At 38.3% G+C, this 17,320-nt stretch overlaps 1 protein-coding gene across 5 annotated transcripts in view; it reads right to left on the reverse strand.

The window, feature by feature from the left end:
- The window catches only part of DIAPH2 (diaphanous related formin 2), a 165,256-nt gene that overhangs the window by 58,482 nt on the left and 89,454 nt on the right, over positions 1 to 17,320 (reverse strand). For all 5 annotated transcript variants that reach the window (XM_077786471.2, XM_077786470.2, XM_077786469.2 and 2 more), the window contains one exon: positions 6,559 to 6,722. In XM_077786471.2, coding sequence (XP_077642597.2) covers positions 6,559 to 6,722 — 164 coding nt within the window. The remainder of the gene's footprint in view (positions 1 to 6,558; positions 6,723 to 17,320) is intronic.

Genomic DNA, 17,320 nt, shown 5'->3' on the forward strand with positions numbered 1-17,320 from the left:
CCTCCATCAGGCAGTTGGACTCTTGACCATTCCATATTTGTTATGTCATTTACTGCTGTACACTTTGAGTTAGATGAAAGCTGGAAATAAACCACTGGCAAGAACATACTCCCACCTGCTATCAAAGTCAGTACAGAAAGCAAAATAAATCTATTTTCATCTATATTTATAAGCGTACTTTATATTTAAATTAATATTGCTAACAAATTTGATCACAGTTTCTCAAAACTGACAGATGATTAATGTAAATAAAGAGAATTTTGATCAGGTGTACAGTGATTTCTACAGCGTTTGCTCTGCCTGAATTACATCAATCCTTTCAGTTTCATTTCCTACAGTTCCACTGCAAAGGGTTATTTTTCTCTCTCATGGCATGTTTTTATGTTCCCCCAGACCTTTTCTCTCCCAAACATTTGAGTTGCAGTGGATTTCTTCTAATACAGCACAGTGCTATTCCAGATTAGCAGGGTTTTTTTCAGCTATCAAATGCCAGTGATCCCCTATCTGTGCAGTTTTACAGGATAAATTACTTCACAAGGTAAAGATCAGTTTGAAGACTAAAAACAAAAATAGCTCTGTAATTGGCATTGCTTTTAAAAGAGGGAATAAAACTCAGCAGTTCTGATACTGCAATACATTTCCACAGTGACAAAGAACTTGCTACTGTTCACAGGGTTCTACTAGACAACTAAATTTATTCACCAATTAAAAGTAAACTAATCTAACAGCCAGAAATCAGACAAAGAAATGATCCTCTGGTAAGAATAAAAGCCTTCTCAACAGCTTTAGAACACATTTTGAAAAGTCCTCATCTAGATGCTGTCTTCTGAAAACATGTAAGTGCATGCAAAAGGGGAAATAATTTGAGTGAATCTCAGCAGACAGAAATATTTAAATGCACAAAACCCTTTTATTGATGTGCTTTTCATGACCCTCTGTTATTTTGGTTGGTGCATAAGGGCAAGCAGTTTTGCTAATTCAACAGCAAATTAAAAGTTAGGGAAAGTTTGAGTGGGTTTCCTTTGTTATAATAAAACCAAAACTGAATTATTGTCTCTCCTAGCAGAGCAAAGAGATTCAGCAAGGAATATTATCTCTTTTTAAGTGAGTTAGTCGAGGAAGCACATAGTTTGATGTTCCCCCTTGTGTTTATTAGGATTCACTGAAGTGCAGCTCTGGTACTCAGCACTGCCAGTTTACAGCTTGGCTTCCTTAAGAAGCAAATAAAAAATTAATGCATCTCTTGCATTCTGCACATATCTTAAGTTTTGACAGACAAACATATTCACACATCGACACGGTTGTAAATAGACTCTCGGAGGTAAATTATTAAAAACCAGAAGAAAGAAAACAAACTGTAATGCACAAATCTCCCTGGATATTAAAGATGCAGCTGGCTACAAAGCGGTCATGCACCAATAATGAGGGCTGCCTCTGATCCCTCAGGCCTTCCCCAAATTTGCCTTGCAACTGCAAAATATGTCAGCTGAACTTCCAGCAAAATAATCTCTTTCAGCCAGAAGTCAGATTATCTGGAAGTTAATCTACAGAAATTCAGAGTTAAAATACAGCAGATTGAGCAATCAGTTGACATGTAAAAGGGAGATCTTCCATGGGTGTTCCTGGGAGGATAACACATTTAAATACATTGTTATCCCCATGAAAATAATGGAAAAGAGATGTAAGGAGCTGGCATTAAACAAGAGCAGACAAATTGAATTCCTGCTGGGTGGCAGGGAAGCAGAGAGCAGAGGTTGGGACAGTGGCTCCTGCAGCAGGGCCACCCCAGTGGTGGCATCACTTAATTGACTGTAGGAGTTGGAATAATTATTAAATGGCCCTCGAGTGGACAGGTTTGGAACTGGTTTTCCTGCTCCTGTCCATCAATATTTGAATAGCAGAATAAACACTCTCACCTCGTTCAGGTTATTCCTGACAGAGCTTCCACACACAAAAACAAAGCTGTGTCATGGTCTTTACAAAAAACACACAACTTGAAAACCCCAGGAAAACAAATGTTGTCTGTTTGGGTACAACCCTAACAGAGAAACCAAGGCCCAGGACAGACCAATTATTGTTTTGCTCCAAAAGCAATTTTCTGGATCGAGCAAGAGACAAATCAGTATTTTGGCACATCCTCATGTGAGCACAATCCTTTAGACTTTTTAACAAAAACTCACTCTAAGCTAACTCAGTAAGAACTGTTCATACAAGGGCCTGAATCCAGTAGAAAAAGTGAATTACTCCTTTTAATAGCAGGACCTTGAATGTGACCTGCTGAGAGGTTTCAAAGTTTCTGGGTGGAAATTCTTGACACATTTTAAAAGAGACTGTGAGAATTACACCAGTGCTCTATATAGGGACAAAGTGCAATTAAATAACAGAATAAAAACGCCTGGCTTGGAAAGATTTTGCAGACTTCCTGAAAGACATGGTTGGTGGAGTGTGGAAGGAGGCACTGCAGAGGGTGTGTGGCATTACACTGCAAAGAAATAACAAATGTAGAAAAAAACAACACTGCAGGGACACGCTCCCACAGCTGCAGCTTTTAACTTGAGCTTTCCTACACCTTCCACTTCACGCTCCACTCTGTGTTCTGACAGGATTATCCAGCTCCATTTGCCTGCCTGGATTTTCCTACACGTGCCAAGCAAGCAAATATGAACTTCAGGAAGTGAATGAGCTGTAATTGACTCCAACGTCAGCACGCCAAATGAAGCTGCAATAATGCAGTGATCAATCTGAAATCACAATTAAGACAAATACGGATTCCAATCATCAAATTATCCTAATGGCATATAGGAACAAACAGAATGATGAGGCTAAGATTACATATGTGAAACAACAAAACTGGGGAGATTTTAGAGGAGTCAGGTTCATTTAGCACAAGAGCTTTTCAGAAATGTGTAAGTGCAGATGTTGGCATCTGCAGCCTGCACACATCCTCTGTGCAAGGGTCTCTCCTGGCCTCAGCATCAGCCCCAAGGGCTCACTCAGGGCAGGTAATGAAGGCACTGCTTCACAAGAGCTTTTCAACAGCTTAGGCTCTGCCTCGGCCAAAATCCCAAACTATGCCTTGCTTTTGGAGTGGAATGAGGATTCAAAATCCTCATTTAAATATTACAAACTTCCAAAGATAATGCCTGGAAATAATGACATTTCTCAGTTGGACTCGCTGCTACCAGCACTGAATATAAAACAGAACAAAACTGGAGAAAACTTTTAAATCCTGCTCCTTTCAAGATTAGGAAATTTGACTTCATGGTTTTCTCTGGACCATGTTCTTCCTATAACTTTTAAAAATATTCTCTAATCAATGGCATCTCTACCCTGCAATATGGCATCCAGGGCTTTTACAAAGGCAGCCACCTCAAGGGAGAAACAACTTGGGTCAGAAAAAAATCCCAGCTCCAACCAGGCAGCTGGTTCTACACTTGGCAACACAGTTTACTTGCACTCGGTTTATTTTTTATTATTATTATTTATTTTTGCACCTTTTGGGGAGCTTCCAAGAGAAATTCCATCCTCGTGTTTTACATCATGAATAAAGCACTTATCCAGCAGCACTAACCCCTTGTAAATAAAGTGAGTTACTGCTCCTATGTGAATTCCACCACCTGCATCCTTTCCTAGCCCACCCCTAATCCCTCATTTGTTCAGGATAATGATTAAAACCCATTCTGCTCAGCACTAGCTGAATGTATGCACTCAGGTGAGAACTGAGAGAGCTCACAAAATGTTTGTATTTCAGGTTTGGGGCAGGGGGAGGAAGGGCTTGCTGTATATTGCCTGTTAATAAGGACAGTGTTTCACTTCTGCTACCACCTCTTGGGAAATTTTGCTGAAGAAAATACTTCTTGCTCATTATTCTTCATTTTTTCCCAGCTTCCTGCTAGCTGGAAACTGTTATCTTTCAGGCTGCATTAAAGAACTGTTACTTTTTAGGCAGAAGGGATGAAGTGTATTCCCAGACAAATAACCAGAGAGAACAATGAATAAATAGAGCCTTTCTTTTAAACCACTCCTGAATTAGAAACTCAATTTATGAGTTTGAAAGCTGGGAATTTAGCCTGACTATGCGCTGTATTTCATGGTAAATCAGATGTTTATTATGTATTTATTTATGTATTGTAGATTCATTGAGTTGTATTTCTGTAGCAAATGACCTGCTGCATTCCAGGGACACTTGAAAAAAGCCACCACAAAAACCACTCCTGAGTCACAGAGCTTGAAACTTCCTTTGAAGCAAGTAATAAACAGACAAATATCAGGAAGAAGGAAGGGTCTCACAAGAACATTTATACCCAGGACACCGAATCCACTGTGGGAAAACCTGTTTGCTATGAAGGCAACAGAACAGATGTTCTTGTCCTGTCTGGTTCAGGGCATCAATCTCAAAAATCCTGGAGCCCAGAGAGGTGGGCACCAATAAAAAGTGCTCAGTGTGCTGTCACTGAATGTGCCTCCTCATTTTGGGGAGATGTTCACTCTGGGGATGCTGCAGTGCAGGGCACACAGCAGCCATCCATCAACAGCAGCGCTGATACAAAAGGACAACTTATTTCACTGGTGTTTTACCAAAGCCATCTCTCATTCTGCCACCTGATCAGTCACTCACATCTGCTAAAACACAGCCTCAAACTGGAGCACAGCCCCTGTTCTCTAAGTACATCTCTAATGTACTTTAAGATTTAATTCCTTGTTCAAAGAGCTGAATTCACACCAATGTGAGGGAAGCAGTCACCACTGCTAAAAAAAATAGCAGATAAACAGATACAAATAAAATAAATAAATAAATAAAAATAAACAAACAGATAAAAAAAAATACCACTCCACTGAACAAAACAGCCTCTCTGCATTTCATGCAACTAGACCCAAAAATCCCTTTTCCTGCTTCAAAAATAACTGTTTTCTTAGACTTAAAATTCACCTTTAAGACCATCTGCATTAAAAGGAAACCCAGAGAACAAACAAAATTTAAACATTTAAAAATTGGGTTTTTAAATGAAAAAGAAAAAAAAAAGAAATTTTAAGAAAAAAGGAAAAAAAAAATTTAAAAAGAGGAAATTTTCCAATTTAATGATGAGTCGCATATTTCCTACAACTTCCACAGCACAATCAGCCTGAAAGGAAGTTTATGTCCATTTACAGATGTAGGCATGGTGGGTGTTTTTAAATCCTTTGCCACCAACACAAGTAAACATTCAGAAAGTGACAGCCTGAAAACATTACAGGTCACTTGATAAAGAGTGTGAGACAGTAAGTTTAAGGAAAAAACTGGAAAAGAACAAACTGGCCTCTTGCTCCAGGCAACTGATTAATCATTATTTGATAAGAGCTTGATCCTCTTGGGCTCCATGTTGCATCAGGTTGCAGTTGTCTTCAAGGACAATGGAAATTTGTGTTTACTTTCAATGGAATAAAAGACTAAAAAATCTAAAAAATATTTCTTCTTCAGAAGAGTTTTAAATATTAAAGAAGCATTATTATCCAGTGGATCTTTAACTGCAAGGAGGGAAAATAGAAAACCCACAACAAACCACCCTTCTTGCTAGTTTTTATTCAATTTCTCTGCAGCTGGCAGCTCCAAGAGAATACACCTTGTTGTGTTTTCTTTATTCTCCAGCCTGGAATTTGACTGGAGTTCCACTGGCAAAGGAAAATCCTGTGGAAATGTTTTAGTAAATTCTGTGACACTCCAACAACCTGGAGGAGTTTAGAACCTCTAAACTCAACTGGCTCTTGGCACAAGAAAAGAGCTTTATCCAGCAGAGAGCCACTAGCAAGAACATAAAAGAATGGCAAAGAGGAAAAAATGAGCCATGAATGGTTATAAAATATCTGGAATTATACTTCAGCCAATCACCCAAGCACTGAGAGAATTTGGGGAGGTATTGCAGCCACGTGAGCAGACAAAAGTGACACAGACAAACGTGTGCATGCTCCAGGGATGCTTGGAGATGTTCTCTACCCCCAGACTTATCTGATTGCTCTTGAATTCTTATCAGTACTTATTACTTTTTCAAAGTAAATCCCACAGATTAAAGGAATTTCAGCATATTTTTCCTCTGGGGAAACTTCTTGCCAGCATCGAAATGTTGCAGAAAATCTTAATTCTTTTTTGTAAATTTTTTTTGCACCTTATAGGGGAAAAAAAAAAAAAAAGCCAAAAACAAACAAACAAAAAAAACCTCCAAAAAACCAAAAAACAAACAAAAATCAAACAAACAAAACCCCCCAAAAAACCCAAAAAAACCCATCCTTAACTGTGAACTTTTAATATTTGCCCTGGTCCATTAAAACTGATTCATTACATTGCTAAAAATATCAAAGCTGAGTTAAATTTGGCTGAACCTTATCCACAGCTGAGCTGTCAATTTATGCACTGGAAGACAATATGAGCAAAATCTAAATAATTCTGGAAACCTTCACCCAATTTCTTGCCATGGAACAAAACACAAAATTCAGCATAACACCAAAGAAATAGAGATACAGGGAAAGAATTAAAACAGGAGAAAAAAATCTGTAAGAAAATACGGAATATTTTGCAGGTCTTACCAAAAACAGAGTTCTGAAGTTGCTCAGATCACCAAAGAATTCTTCTATGCTTATTGTCTTGGGATCAAAGGTGAAGTATTCTCCCAAATTTTCATACAATTTTGTCATGTTGTTGTGCATGTTGGACAGTTTTTCATATTGTTCTCGGGCACTCTCAGCAAAGCTGTGAGCTTTTGTCAAGGAAAATTACTCAAATGCAGCACAAATAAAGGAATAAAAAAACCTCAGTAAATAAAGGAAAAAGTACACAAGGAAAGAGCTCTCAGCACAAAGGGTACAACTGCAAATGTGCAAAATGTGCTTCCAAATATGATCTTTTTATAAATTAATATTATTAGTAATAGTATTAATACCACCATTTTATGAATAATATTAATATCTGTCAGTTCATACCAACACTTCTATTAAATGATCCCTTTCCAATGGTGAAGATTTGTCATTGCCAGAGAATAAAATTTTCTCTATAAAATTTTTAAATACTGTAGGCCTTTTTAATGAAGAGATGAACAATTTTATAGAAGGAATTCTATGAAAACACACAGTGAAATTTAGTTTGCTGTGAGAATCTATGGTCTCACTGCCCCAGTGAAGCCACGTCCCCCACCTCACACACATATTTTATAGGTAAAATGTGCATAACCACCAATGACAAAATCATACACTATGACATCTCATTTTCTTTGCCTTTTATTACAAAATTCTTCTCTGCAGATTCTTTCCAGCCCAGCCACACAGTTCATGCCTCAGGCTGCCTGTGTTAGATTCACTTTTTGAGGCACAATCTCAACTCTATAATTTCACCTAACTTACAAAAATGAAATATCCACCCACCCGTCCCAGCAAACTGACAAACAGCTTTGAGAAATTATTAGTGAGAAAAATACCGTGGAACAACAGAAGTCTTGATTTTTTTTAGGAAGCCTAGAAATGAGACTGAGATTGCTGAGATCCCAGCAACCATCATTAAAAGTTTGACAAAATGCTTTTAAATAGAAAAATGTGGTGTTTTTTGTTTGGTTTTTTTTTTCCCCATGTGGAGAAAAAGGAAAAAAGAGACAATTACTTTGCAAATAGAGGAAGGGTGCAAGCTACTAAAGGAAATATTGGTTTGCCTCAAAGCAAGTGCAATTTAGTCTGCTCTTTTCTTCTGTGGGGTTGTTTGGAGGCACAAAGTCACAAATCTCTGGGAAAACCAAATGCAGGATTAAAGCAGCTCTGCTGAAAGAATAAAGGACACCAGAAATTCCCTGAGCCACAGCAACCCTGCAGCTCCTTCCAGGAGAATTCTGCTGGGGAACAGGCAGAGCTCTGCCCCAGCCTCTCCCCACACCTGCAGGAGTCCCAGCTGTGCTCACACACCTCTGAACAACAGCCAGCTGCAAACCACACAGAGAAATCCTAAAAACAAAAATTATTATTGAGATTAGGCTAAATCCAGAAGGGATCCTGCAGAAAGCAGTCAGCAAACTGCAGAATAAAGCAAGGTGGATGTTCTGCTCACAGCCTTTCTGCAGCTCCTGGATGCTGCTGAGGACCTGCACAAGCTACAGACAAGCACAGCAGGGCTGAAAATGCCTTCCTTTGGAAAGGAAAGGATTCCATAATACTCCAAATATTCCAACTGGATGTGCCTGTTTTAATGAAGGGAGAGTACATAAATAAACAGTTAAAAAATGCTTCTTAAAAGTATGATTGAAAACTTTATCAATATCAAATTTTCCAAGCAATCCTCTCAACTAAAGCCTCGGTGGCCTAAGAGCAAAGCTGCTAGCTCCTGAAGTTCATTTAGAAACAGAAACTCACTCAGTGATGGATATTCATTTATAAAATCAAGGTTTTGAAACAATATCTGCCTATGCAGTGCCACAGCAGTGGCAACACCTCATTCTCAGTTTATTGAAAACAAGTTTAACCTGCTTGATTAGAATTTTAAGCTTGGACTGTTGAGCTGCTCATCTCAAGATAAACCTGGTGCAGTTCAGTCTTCAGTGACATTTAACTGCACAAAAGGAAATGAAAGTTTAATGGCAAGAATACATTAAATAGGTAATAATGGCACATTACTGAATTATTGAGTACAGTCTAAAAATTTTAGAAAAACACAAATTGCCTTAGAGTCAGCAGATTGCTGTCGTGAGCAACTCACCACAAAGAAATACATATAAATGTACAAATTAATTCAGGAAATCCTTTAAAAACAACCTTACATTATGTAATACAAACCCAAAAATGACCGAAAAATCTAAAATAAAAAAAAATACTTGGACAATTCCAGATTTGCAGAGACAGAGCTCCCAGCTCTCCACTGATACTGCAATCACATAACAAATAACAACAGCAAGCACTAAAAAACCCCAGTGCTGCTACTGAGAGGAGATATTTTAAAGCACCCCTTTAGAAATAGACAGTGTAATTTCAACATTATTATTTTTTATCTATTAAGTACCAAACTGCAAGTAAGAAATATCTTTAACAGATGGCCTGCAAGACAAAGGGATGTCAGCAAGACAGATGAACGGGGGGAGCCAAGAGAGAATTGAGGATTTCAACTGTGCTTAATTCTGAAGAAGACAAGGCAGAGCTGTAAAGACAATAGTTCCCAGACATAGAGCATGCAATATTAACACAGCTACTGTCACACTCTGTGTGCTTCATCCAACCTTCCTGCATCTAAAATATCAGCAGTTTAAAACATCCCCTTGAAATGCAGTGATTCAGCCAATGGAGTAATTCCAGGGGAGCACAGCCAGATGTGCCAGCACTATTTCATGAAAAAATTAGTGAGGAATGTGAGGTGTGTCAGCTTTGTGCAACAGCAATCCTTAATTCCAACAGTTTTCCTGAGAGATTGAAGCTTTACCAAGTGCTGATTTCAAAACTCTAAACTTGGTTTCACTCTCGCCACTCCAAACCAAAAATCACAGATTTTTTCCCTAGGAAGTTAAAGGTGCTTGTTCAAACAGCAGAAAGTGCTTTATTCAGAAGCTTGTTTTTTCCGTATTTTCTTGCATAGCACTGCAGAGCAGGATTCTGGCTTGAGGAACCAGCAGGCTAAATCTCTGTTTTAACTTGTTAGAAGAGGAAGTTTGAGTCAGTGGTGTCATCTTTAATGAAGGATGCACAAGAGCTCTTAGTTTCTAATCTCCCAGCTCATTCATAATGGAGCATTCTTTGAATTGAACTGTGGCAATGCAAACAGAACTTATTAACTGAAGACAGAAATTCAGCTTTAATAGCACTAAGTCATTTCCACTGATAGCTCTATTTCCACCTGCTATCAGGGTGTAAACACATGCTAACAATTTCATCACTCACTCCATCCATAATGCATCTCTGTGACTGCACAGCAGCCAAGACTTCTGGAGCATACACAGATAATTATGAATCACAATTATATCCCTAATCTTTTCCTCCTGTTGGAAGCCTTTGCAAAAACAAAACAAAACCAAACAAAAAACCCTGCAGAACTCTTTATTGCAATACACTTCACTCTACCCAAATCAGAACCCAAAGAAGCCAAGAGCCATAGCAGGAGCCCAACTTTATCTGTGTACACAAAATCATGTGCTTCTGAAAAGCTTAAAGATTCCCTAATAAAATATCATAAAAAGCTCTGTGTGAGAATTTCTTTCTCATTACAAAGCAAATTGCCTCATCATTCAGAGTCTGGCAGAACAGATCAGGAAAAACCCAAACAAAGCAAACCACAGAGGATTCTCAGCTGTCTGGGAGCAAGGAGGGCTCTTCCTCCCCCTTTGTGCCATTAGTACCTGAAATGATCATTAACAATTAAAATTATGTAACACAACTGCATTCAGTGCAAAAAGACAGGATTTCAGTGGGTTTTGTGTTTGTGGGAATGAAGCACAGAAAGGTCACAACCATCCAAGAACAAAACCCTGGCTGGACCTGCTCCTTCTCCTAAAATCTCAGAATAGCAATTAATTCATGGTAATTAAGAAGAAGCTTTCTGACTTGTGCCTAAATGGCCATAAAACTTTCATCTTGGTAAGCACTAAAAATTCTGTCTGTGTTTACTTCCTCCCAGCTCCAAACAATCAATTCAGTTCCTAACTTTGCTGCATTCAAACTTCTCTATAACAAAGACAATTTCCATTGATTCCACCTCATTGCTATGCACAGGAGAAAGCCTTTGTCAACATCATTTCAATATTACTTTTTTATTTATAATTCTGTTAACGAGGACACAAAGATCACTGCTCAATTTTCTAACAGTCCCAGAGGAAGTCTCTGGGCAAAAACTGATAAACAAGGGCCTACTTTATAAAATATTCAGTCCAAGGAGCAAAGCCCCACAGAATTTAAAACTTGAACTCTTTCATACTGGGAAAGTTGGCTCCAAGCTTTAGGTGGAAAATTAAGAATTTCCTGTGGTAGCGAAAAGAAAACTTTAAAATAAGAGCATTTGGTTCTCCAAAGAGAGCACAAAAAGTAAAATTTCTAAAGCCACAGGCTAGAGAGAAGGCAATATCTGTATTAAAAAAAACGTCCAAAATTAGAGCTAGGAATTAACCTAAAGTAACCTGAACCACTTGTGGGCTTTATTATTTAAGTGAATAAAAAGTTGCTGAATTCAGAAATTTTTTCCTGTTATTGTCACAGAGAAATAATTCCTGAATTCCACACTCCTGTTTTAAAAAGAGTTTTTAAAAGCTCTACAAGGCCTGAAAGCAACTAAACCTCTCATCCTGGCAAAAGCAACACCTTATCTCCATCAACATCAGAACTTTGAAATTGTCTTCGTAGTGCCTGACAACAAAAATCACCTACTTCTCAATTCTCAGATATGATATTCTGATTTTTAAATAATTTCAAACAGTATGAAGAATGGTATTTGTAGCTTTTTTCCAAACTCAAATATCTTTTTTATTTTGTGGTGGCAAACAATTAATCACTATTCCTGCATTAATTAGAAGGCAACACAGAGAATATGATAGTCAAGCATATCTCAGACAGAGTAATGGATTTGTAGCATCCCCTCCCTGGAGAACAATTAGATAAAAATCTCTTTAGATGAATAAAAACAAGAAGGAAACAACGAAAATGCAGCTCATACAAATGAAATGCTGTTGTAAAATTTGTTTTGCATATTATATTCAAATTAGTTATGACTGTTTCAAATAACACACAGTGTTAGTTACGCTCTAACATTAAAAACCAGTTTTTAGGTATTTCAGCAAAAGCCTGGTGGCCACTCCTAGGAATATTCTCTTACCTTGGGATCACACAATCCATGCCTTAAACAATAATTACAGCTCGGTGTGCCCTGAATCTTTCAGGGAAGCTGCAGCCACCTTCCCTCCCTTTGATCATGCAGCTTTTCCTCACTTCAGCTGCGTTTAATTAATGTCTGAGCTGTCACTGCACCTGCTTTTCACAAGCTTCAATCACATCTGATGGTTTCTTCAGCCAGGGAAAGTTTTTGGTAAAGGTTGGGGAAGGAAAAGAGAAATTCCCCCCTGTATTTTTAGGTTTCCTTTAGGTCTGCCATGGCAGAAATCCTCAATTTATCATTTTGAGAAATCTGAAAAACTGCTGATTATACAATCTTTCAAGAGCCCAGATGTTCCAAATCAAGGAGGAATTTTATGTCACCTGAGGATAAAAAAATCAGCACAGAATAGCTTTATTCAAACTGAGATTTGTTTAGCACAAACAACTGTTGCAATGAAATGTTCACAAACTCAAGCACAGGAGAAAATCAAAGTGAAAGTCTACACTAAAATGAATTTATTTTGCAGGTGCCTATGTAAAACCACACATCAAATATGATTTGAGTAAGGTGGTGTACGTCCCTCCACTCCTCTTTCCCCTCCACACATGCTCCCACATTTTTGGGATTAATAAATTATTGGGCAATTATTTGCTGGCTGCCTGCACACAAAGACCCTTGGCCCCAGTGGCTGGAATTAAATCAAGGAAAAGTCAGGAAAGTGAAGTTATCCCTCAACATTTTATCTCAGACAACAGGCACTTAAAAATATCCCTTAACAACTCTTCTGGCCAGAGGGGAAAGCCAAGAGCAGACTCACAGACTCACTGACATCCTTCCCCTCCAAAACACTTCAGCCATGGAAAAAAAAATGTTTTTGTTTGGAGTGTGGAGGGCAAAAAGCAGCTCCATCAACACCAAGAGCTTTGCTAAAGCAGAATCTCAGGACACTTTGATTTTGGTATTTAAAAGCTGCAGCTCCAGGGATTTCTAGAGTGCATTTCCCCTTTAATTTCTGATTTTAAAATAAGCATACAATAATTAGGGAATGTATTTCTAATGGATTATCACTCTAATAAAGCACAGTCCTTTACAAAAATATCTTTCAGTGATCTGGACAACTTGGTTTAATATAAATTTAAGGATGAAAGCCCAGTTTCCCCCAGGCAATGATTCACAATCAAGGAGCCATTAAATCTCTGGCACGTGTACAAAAGTAGATTTCTGTTCATGGAATTCTCTTCTTTGGAATCTTTACATGATTTTTTTGCCCTGTATAATTTTCCACATGCTGCAGACTGCTGTTAAAGCTCTTTGTCCCCAGCCAGCCCACACAGGGTCTTTTTTTTATTCTCTCCTCCTTCCCTGTCCCCATCCTCTCTGGATCCTCAATTTTGGGGATGTCTCAGGGCGCAGAGCAGAACTGAGCTCCCTCCTGGGGTATGGCTCCATCACCTCAGGGATTCAACCAAAAATCCAACAAGGATCTCTGATCTCAACTCTGCAATTAAATGTACAAAAGTCCCTTCTGTACAATTTACAGGATGTATGTTGTTCAGGAAATAAAAATTTAAAAATAAGAGACTGGAAGTTCCTGACTGTCTCACTGCTACACCTCTTTCACATCATTCTGCCTCCCCATTTGTGACTTTTACCAATTTCCTCCTTATTCCCCCTGCAATGGAATGTACAGACATCTGTTCACAGAATTCTTACAAGCCACTATGAAAGAATCAATATAATCCTGTGTCTCTTCATATCAGGGCTTTCCTTTGTAAAAAGGAATGAAAATCTGAAGGTAGAAATAAACTGTCAAAGAATATTGATATTGTGCTTTGCATAACACAATTTTCATTTATAATGCTCCAAAGTTCTTGTACTTTAAACTATTAACTTTATGAAAACTCTGCCTTAGTCCAGACCAGTAAAAATAGAAAGGATCATTTTCCAAAGGGATTTATCTTTTTTTTTTTTTTTGACATCAAATGGTTGTAAGAGAAATGAACATTGTGCAGTAAAACATGACACATTATTAGGTGCTTTTCAAATTCAATCCAAGCAAAGATTATACCTAAATAATCCTATAGCTATCACCTGGAACATGGTGAGAATTTTCACTTTGCTTTAAGATGGATCAAAGAGGAAAAAAAATAAAGAAAAGAAATATTACATGATAGGAAAGGGAGTGGAAAGTTCTTTAAAAAGCATTGTTGAGTCTGGCAAGATGAGATTTAATTCTTTCTGTACAAGGGGAAACAAGGAGAGAAAACCCCTTTAAAAAGCAACAGTAAGGTAGCAAAAAATGAGTCCCTACAGACCCTGAAAACCCAGCTGAACTGGGTAAATTCAGCATCTGGGAAAGTTTACAAAAGCTTTTATCAGACATGACTGAGGGCATATAAACACAAGGTTTTAGGTTAGTTCACAGATTCAATATTCCCATAAAAATCGGAGGATTTTTCATGAAGATGAATTGCTAACACTTTTCTTTCATTTTTTCATTTTTTTCTTTCTTTCCTATTTTTTGTCTCTGTGTGCTGCTTTTGCTTCTCCTGCCCAGGTATTTCTGTGAGGTTCCAGCCCTCCTTTCATCCCTGGCCAGCACTTTTCGGAGTGCCCTGACTTACACAAACAAAAAATCAACCCTCTCACAGTGCCCCCTCTGCGCCACAAAATAGAGAACACCCCTTAGCAAATATTCAATTAATTAATGGTACTTTATGAGGAACATATTGTTAATACTGCCATCCCTACTGTGTTGACTTTCTGGATTTTTACCTCATAAAAAAGAGGAGAGAGTGCACAATTTATCCTGCCATGAACCACATCTTCCTAGATGCACAAGTCCATTACTGTTTTTCTTCATTAGAGTGGAGGAATATCTCTCCAAAGTTGGAGGTGTTGACTCCTGATCCATAAACCTTCCATATTTTGCTTTTTTGCACGGGAATTATTTACTGATTTATTTTTTTTTTTTAATCTGGTAATTTAGACTAAATTTTGTTACAGACTCTCTCTGAAGCAGGCAGATAAAAATGGATTTCCCACCAGCCCCTGAAGACCCTGAATGATCCCTTATTTGCTGAACATTTTGTTACTTCTCATCTGGCTGTGCTCACACCCTTAAGGCAGCCTGGAGTCTGAGGCTCAGCTTGTCTCAAAGCAAATCAACAATTTTCACATTACTGGTCAAGCACTGAAACACTGATTTACTAATAGCTCCCTCTTGGCTTATATCTTGTTTTCTTCATAAAAGAATGGAATATCTCATGATCAATTATGCAGGCCTGGGTAGAATTCTTTTCCCAACAATGAACATAAAGATATTAAAATACATAAATATAATAAAGAGAACAAAGCCAGGTACCAAGCAGAGTACTGTTAAAAACTCTTATTAGGATAAAAATAAACATCTGGAATCTTGCCAGATGAGACCTGACCAATTTAAAGCTTTACAAATTCCATTTCACCAAGCAACATGCAGACTACATCAAATGAAACAATTCAGATGAAATATCTCAACAGCATGTCTGTTACTTGATGGTTTGCAATAAAACCAGACTAACAATTCTTTGGATGCTTAGTGCACCACAGAGGAAAATAGAGAATTTCAGAACACCTTAAGGAGAATTTCATACTTGGAGTGATTAAGCCTCCCCCCAACACACAGAATCACCCACGTTCATCCCAGAAGCTTCAGCATGGCTCGTTAAAGCTGAGAAAAAGAGGCTGGAAAACAAAGCTCTGGTTTGGAATGATGCTGTGGCTGGAGATAAACCTGCAGCTCCACACACCCCACAAGAAGCCCTTGTGATTCCAGGCTGACTTTCCAAACTTTGAGACTGAGCAGAAGGCAGGCTGACAGTCCTTTCCGCCAGGATTTCTCCCATCCCTCTTAGAATTGACTCAGGATAAACAAAGCAGAGGGCAGGAAAATGAAGGCTAGAACTGCTGAAACCTGAATTCCTCGGGCATCCCCCACCACAGAAATGTTCATGTTATCCTGCCTCTCAGTAGGGAAACGACTTGACCAAACAGAAGGAGATTAAAGTTGTTTTTCCACAAGGTTAAACTCATCTTTAATTGGGAAATATCTACTTCTAGCAGGGTTACAGCTTAGTAACCATGCATGCTCAAAGCACAAGAGGAAATGAAGGAAAAGCATTTCCCTTTAAATGGCCAGAGTAGAAAGCTGCACAGAAATTCTGAAATTAGGTTTTAATGGCATCATGACAAACTGATTGACCTTTCCCCCCACTAATTTAGAAAGATGATTATTCGGGACAATAATTAGCAACACTGCTGTTTAGTGTATTAAGTAACAAACAAAACAAGAGCCAGGACCAGAAAAGGAGAGCCATTCTATTAGAACAGCAAAATAATTTGCCCTTTTCCAGCACTATATTTTTATAAGTTAACTTTGTCCAAAGATTCACAGCATTCACCTGCTGCACATCCCAGCAAACACAAGGGGTAATGAGCTGCAGGAATATTTATCTGCAGCAGAATCAGAACATTTAACCTCACCTTAACTCAATTGTATCCATTGATTTTCATGACAAACATCCAGCCACACCAAATCTGACACCAGTCATGCAAATATTTCAAAGCTCTTTTAGTGGGGGCATTGTGCTTTTTTTATTCCAGGGTGAAAAATCAGGTAAATGAAAGGATTAGTAAATGCCACAGAGGACATTTCTCAGTGGAAATCAAACTGAATGGCAACAGTTCTATCACAACTGTCAGTGAACAACAAGCTCTCCAAATAAATAAACAAATAAAGACATTTCAGCTTCTGGGATTGTTTGTGTGAGTGTTGCTGGGCTGCTCAGGGCTGACATTTCAGAATGTGTTGCTGATGTTGTTCCCTTTAACTGCAAAAGGTTCTGGCCATATTTCTGACACACTGATTTTCTTATTTTCAAACTTTTACCTATAAAAAGGTAGCACTGCACACACAGATCACTTTATGTGCTGGGGAGACACACTCTCCAAAGACTAAGTAAGCAACCAAAGTACATTTGAGCTCAACATCATCAAACACTGGTGGTTTTTTCCCCTAAAGCTGAATAATGTCAATTGAATATAAGTAACTAAATATAGCCCAAATTGCTTGTAATCTGATTTTTAACTTGGCAGGGTCAGTTCTTCAATAGGATTCAAACTGCTGAGATGCCACGAGCTTAAACAATTAGCAATGCAAAAGACAGAGAAGGAAAACTCTGTTTATTCACCGATGCCCTGAATTTTCCAAAAAAAAAAAAAGCCTCTAGTTTGGAAAAGAAAAGCAGATTATTGGTACAAACTAAATCTTCCCATCTCATATCACTGTGCTTTGAGCAGGGGGATTTTCTGGCAGTGCTGATGAAATCCAGCAGCCCCTGGGATGCACTTCTCAGAATTACAAGCACGAGCAGTTAAATCGAGAGTGTCGTGGTTGCTTTGGCAGCCCCATTTAAATACCAGGCGAGTGCTCAGAGATAAAAGGTTTTTAAATGTAACCTCTCAGAAGATGATACACTGTCAATT

Source organism: Lonchura striata, chromosome 4A, assembly GCF_050655825.1.
Source record: "Lonchura striata isolate lonStrDom1 chromosome 4A, ASM5065582v1, whole genome shotgun sequence".
Classification (NCBI taxonomy): Eukaryota; Metazoa; Chordata; class Aves; order Passeriformes; family Estrildidae; genus Lonchura; species Lonchura striata.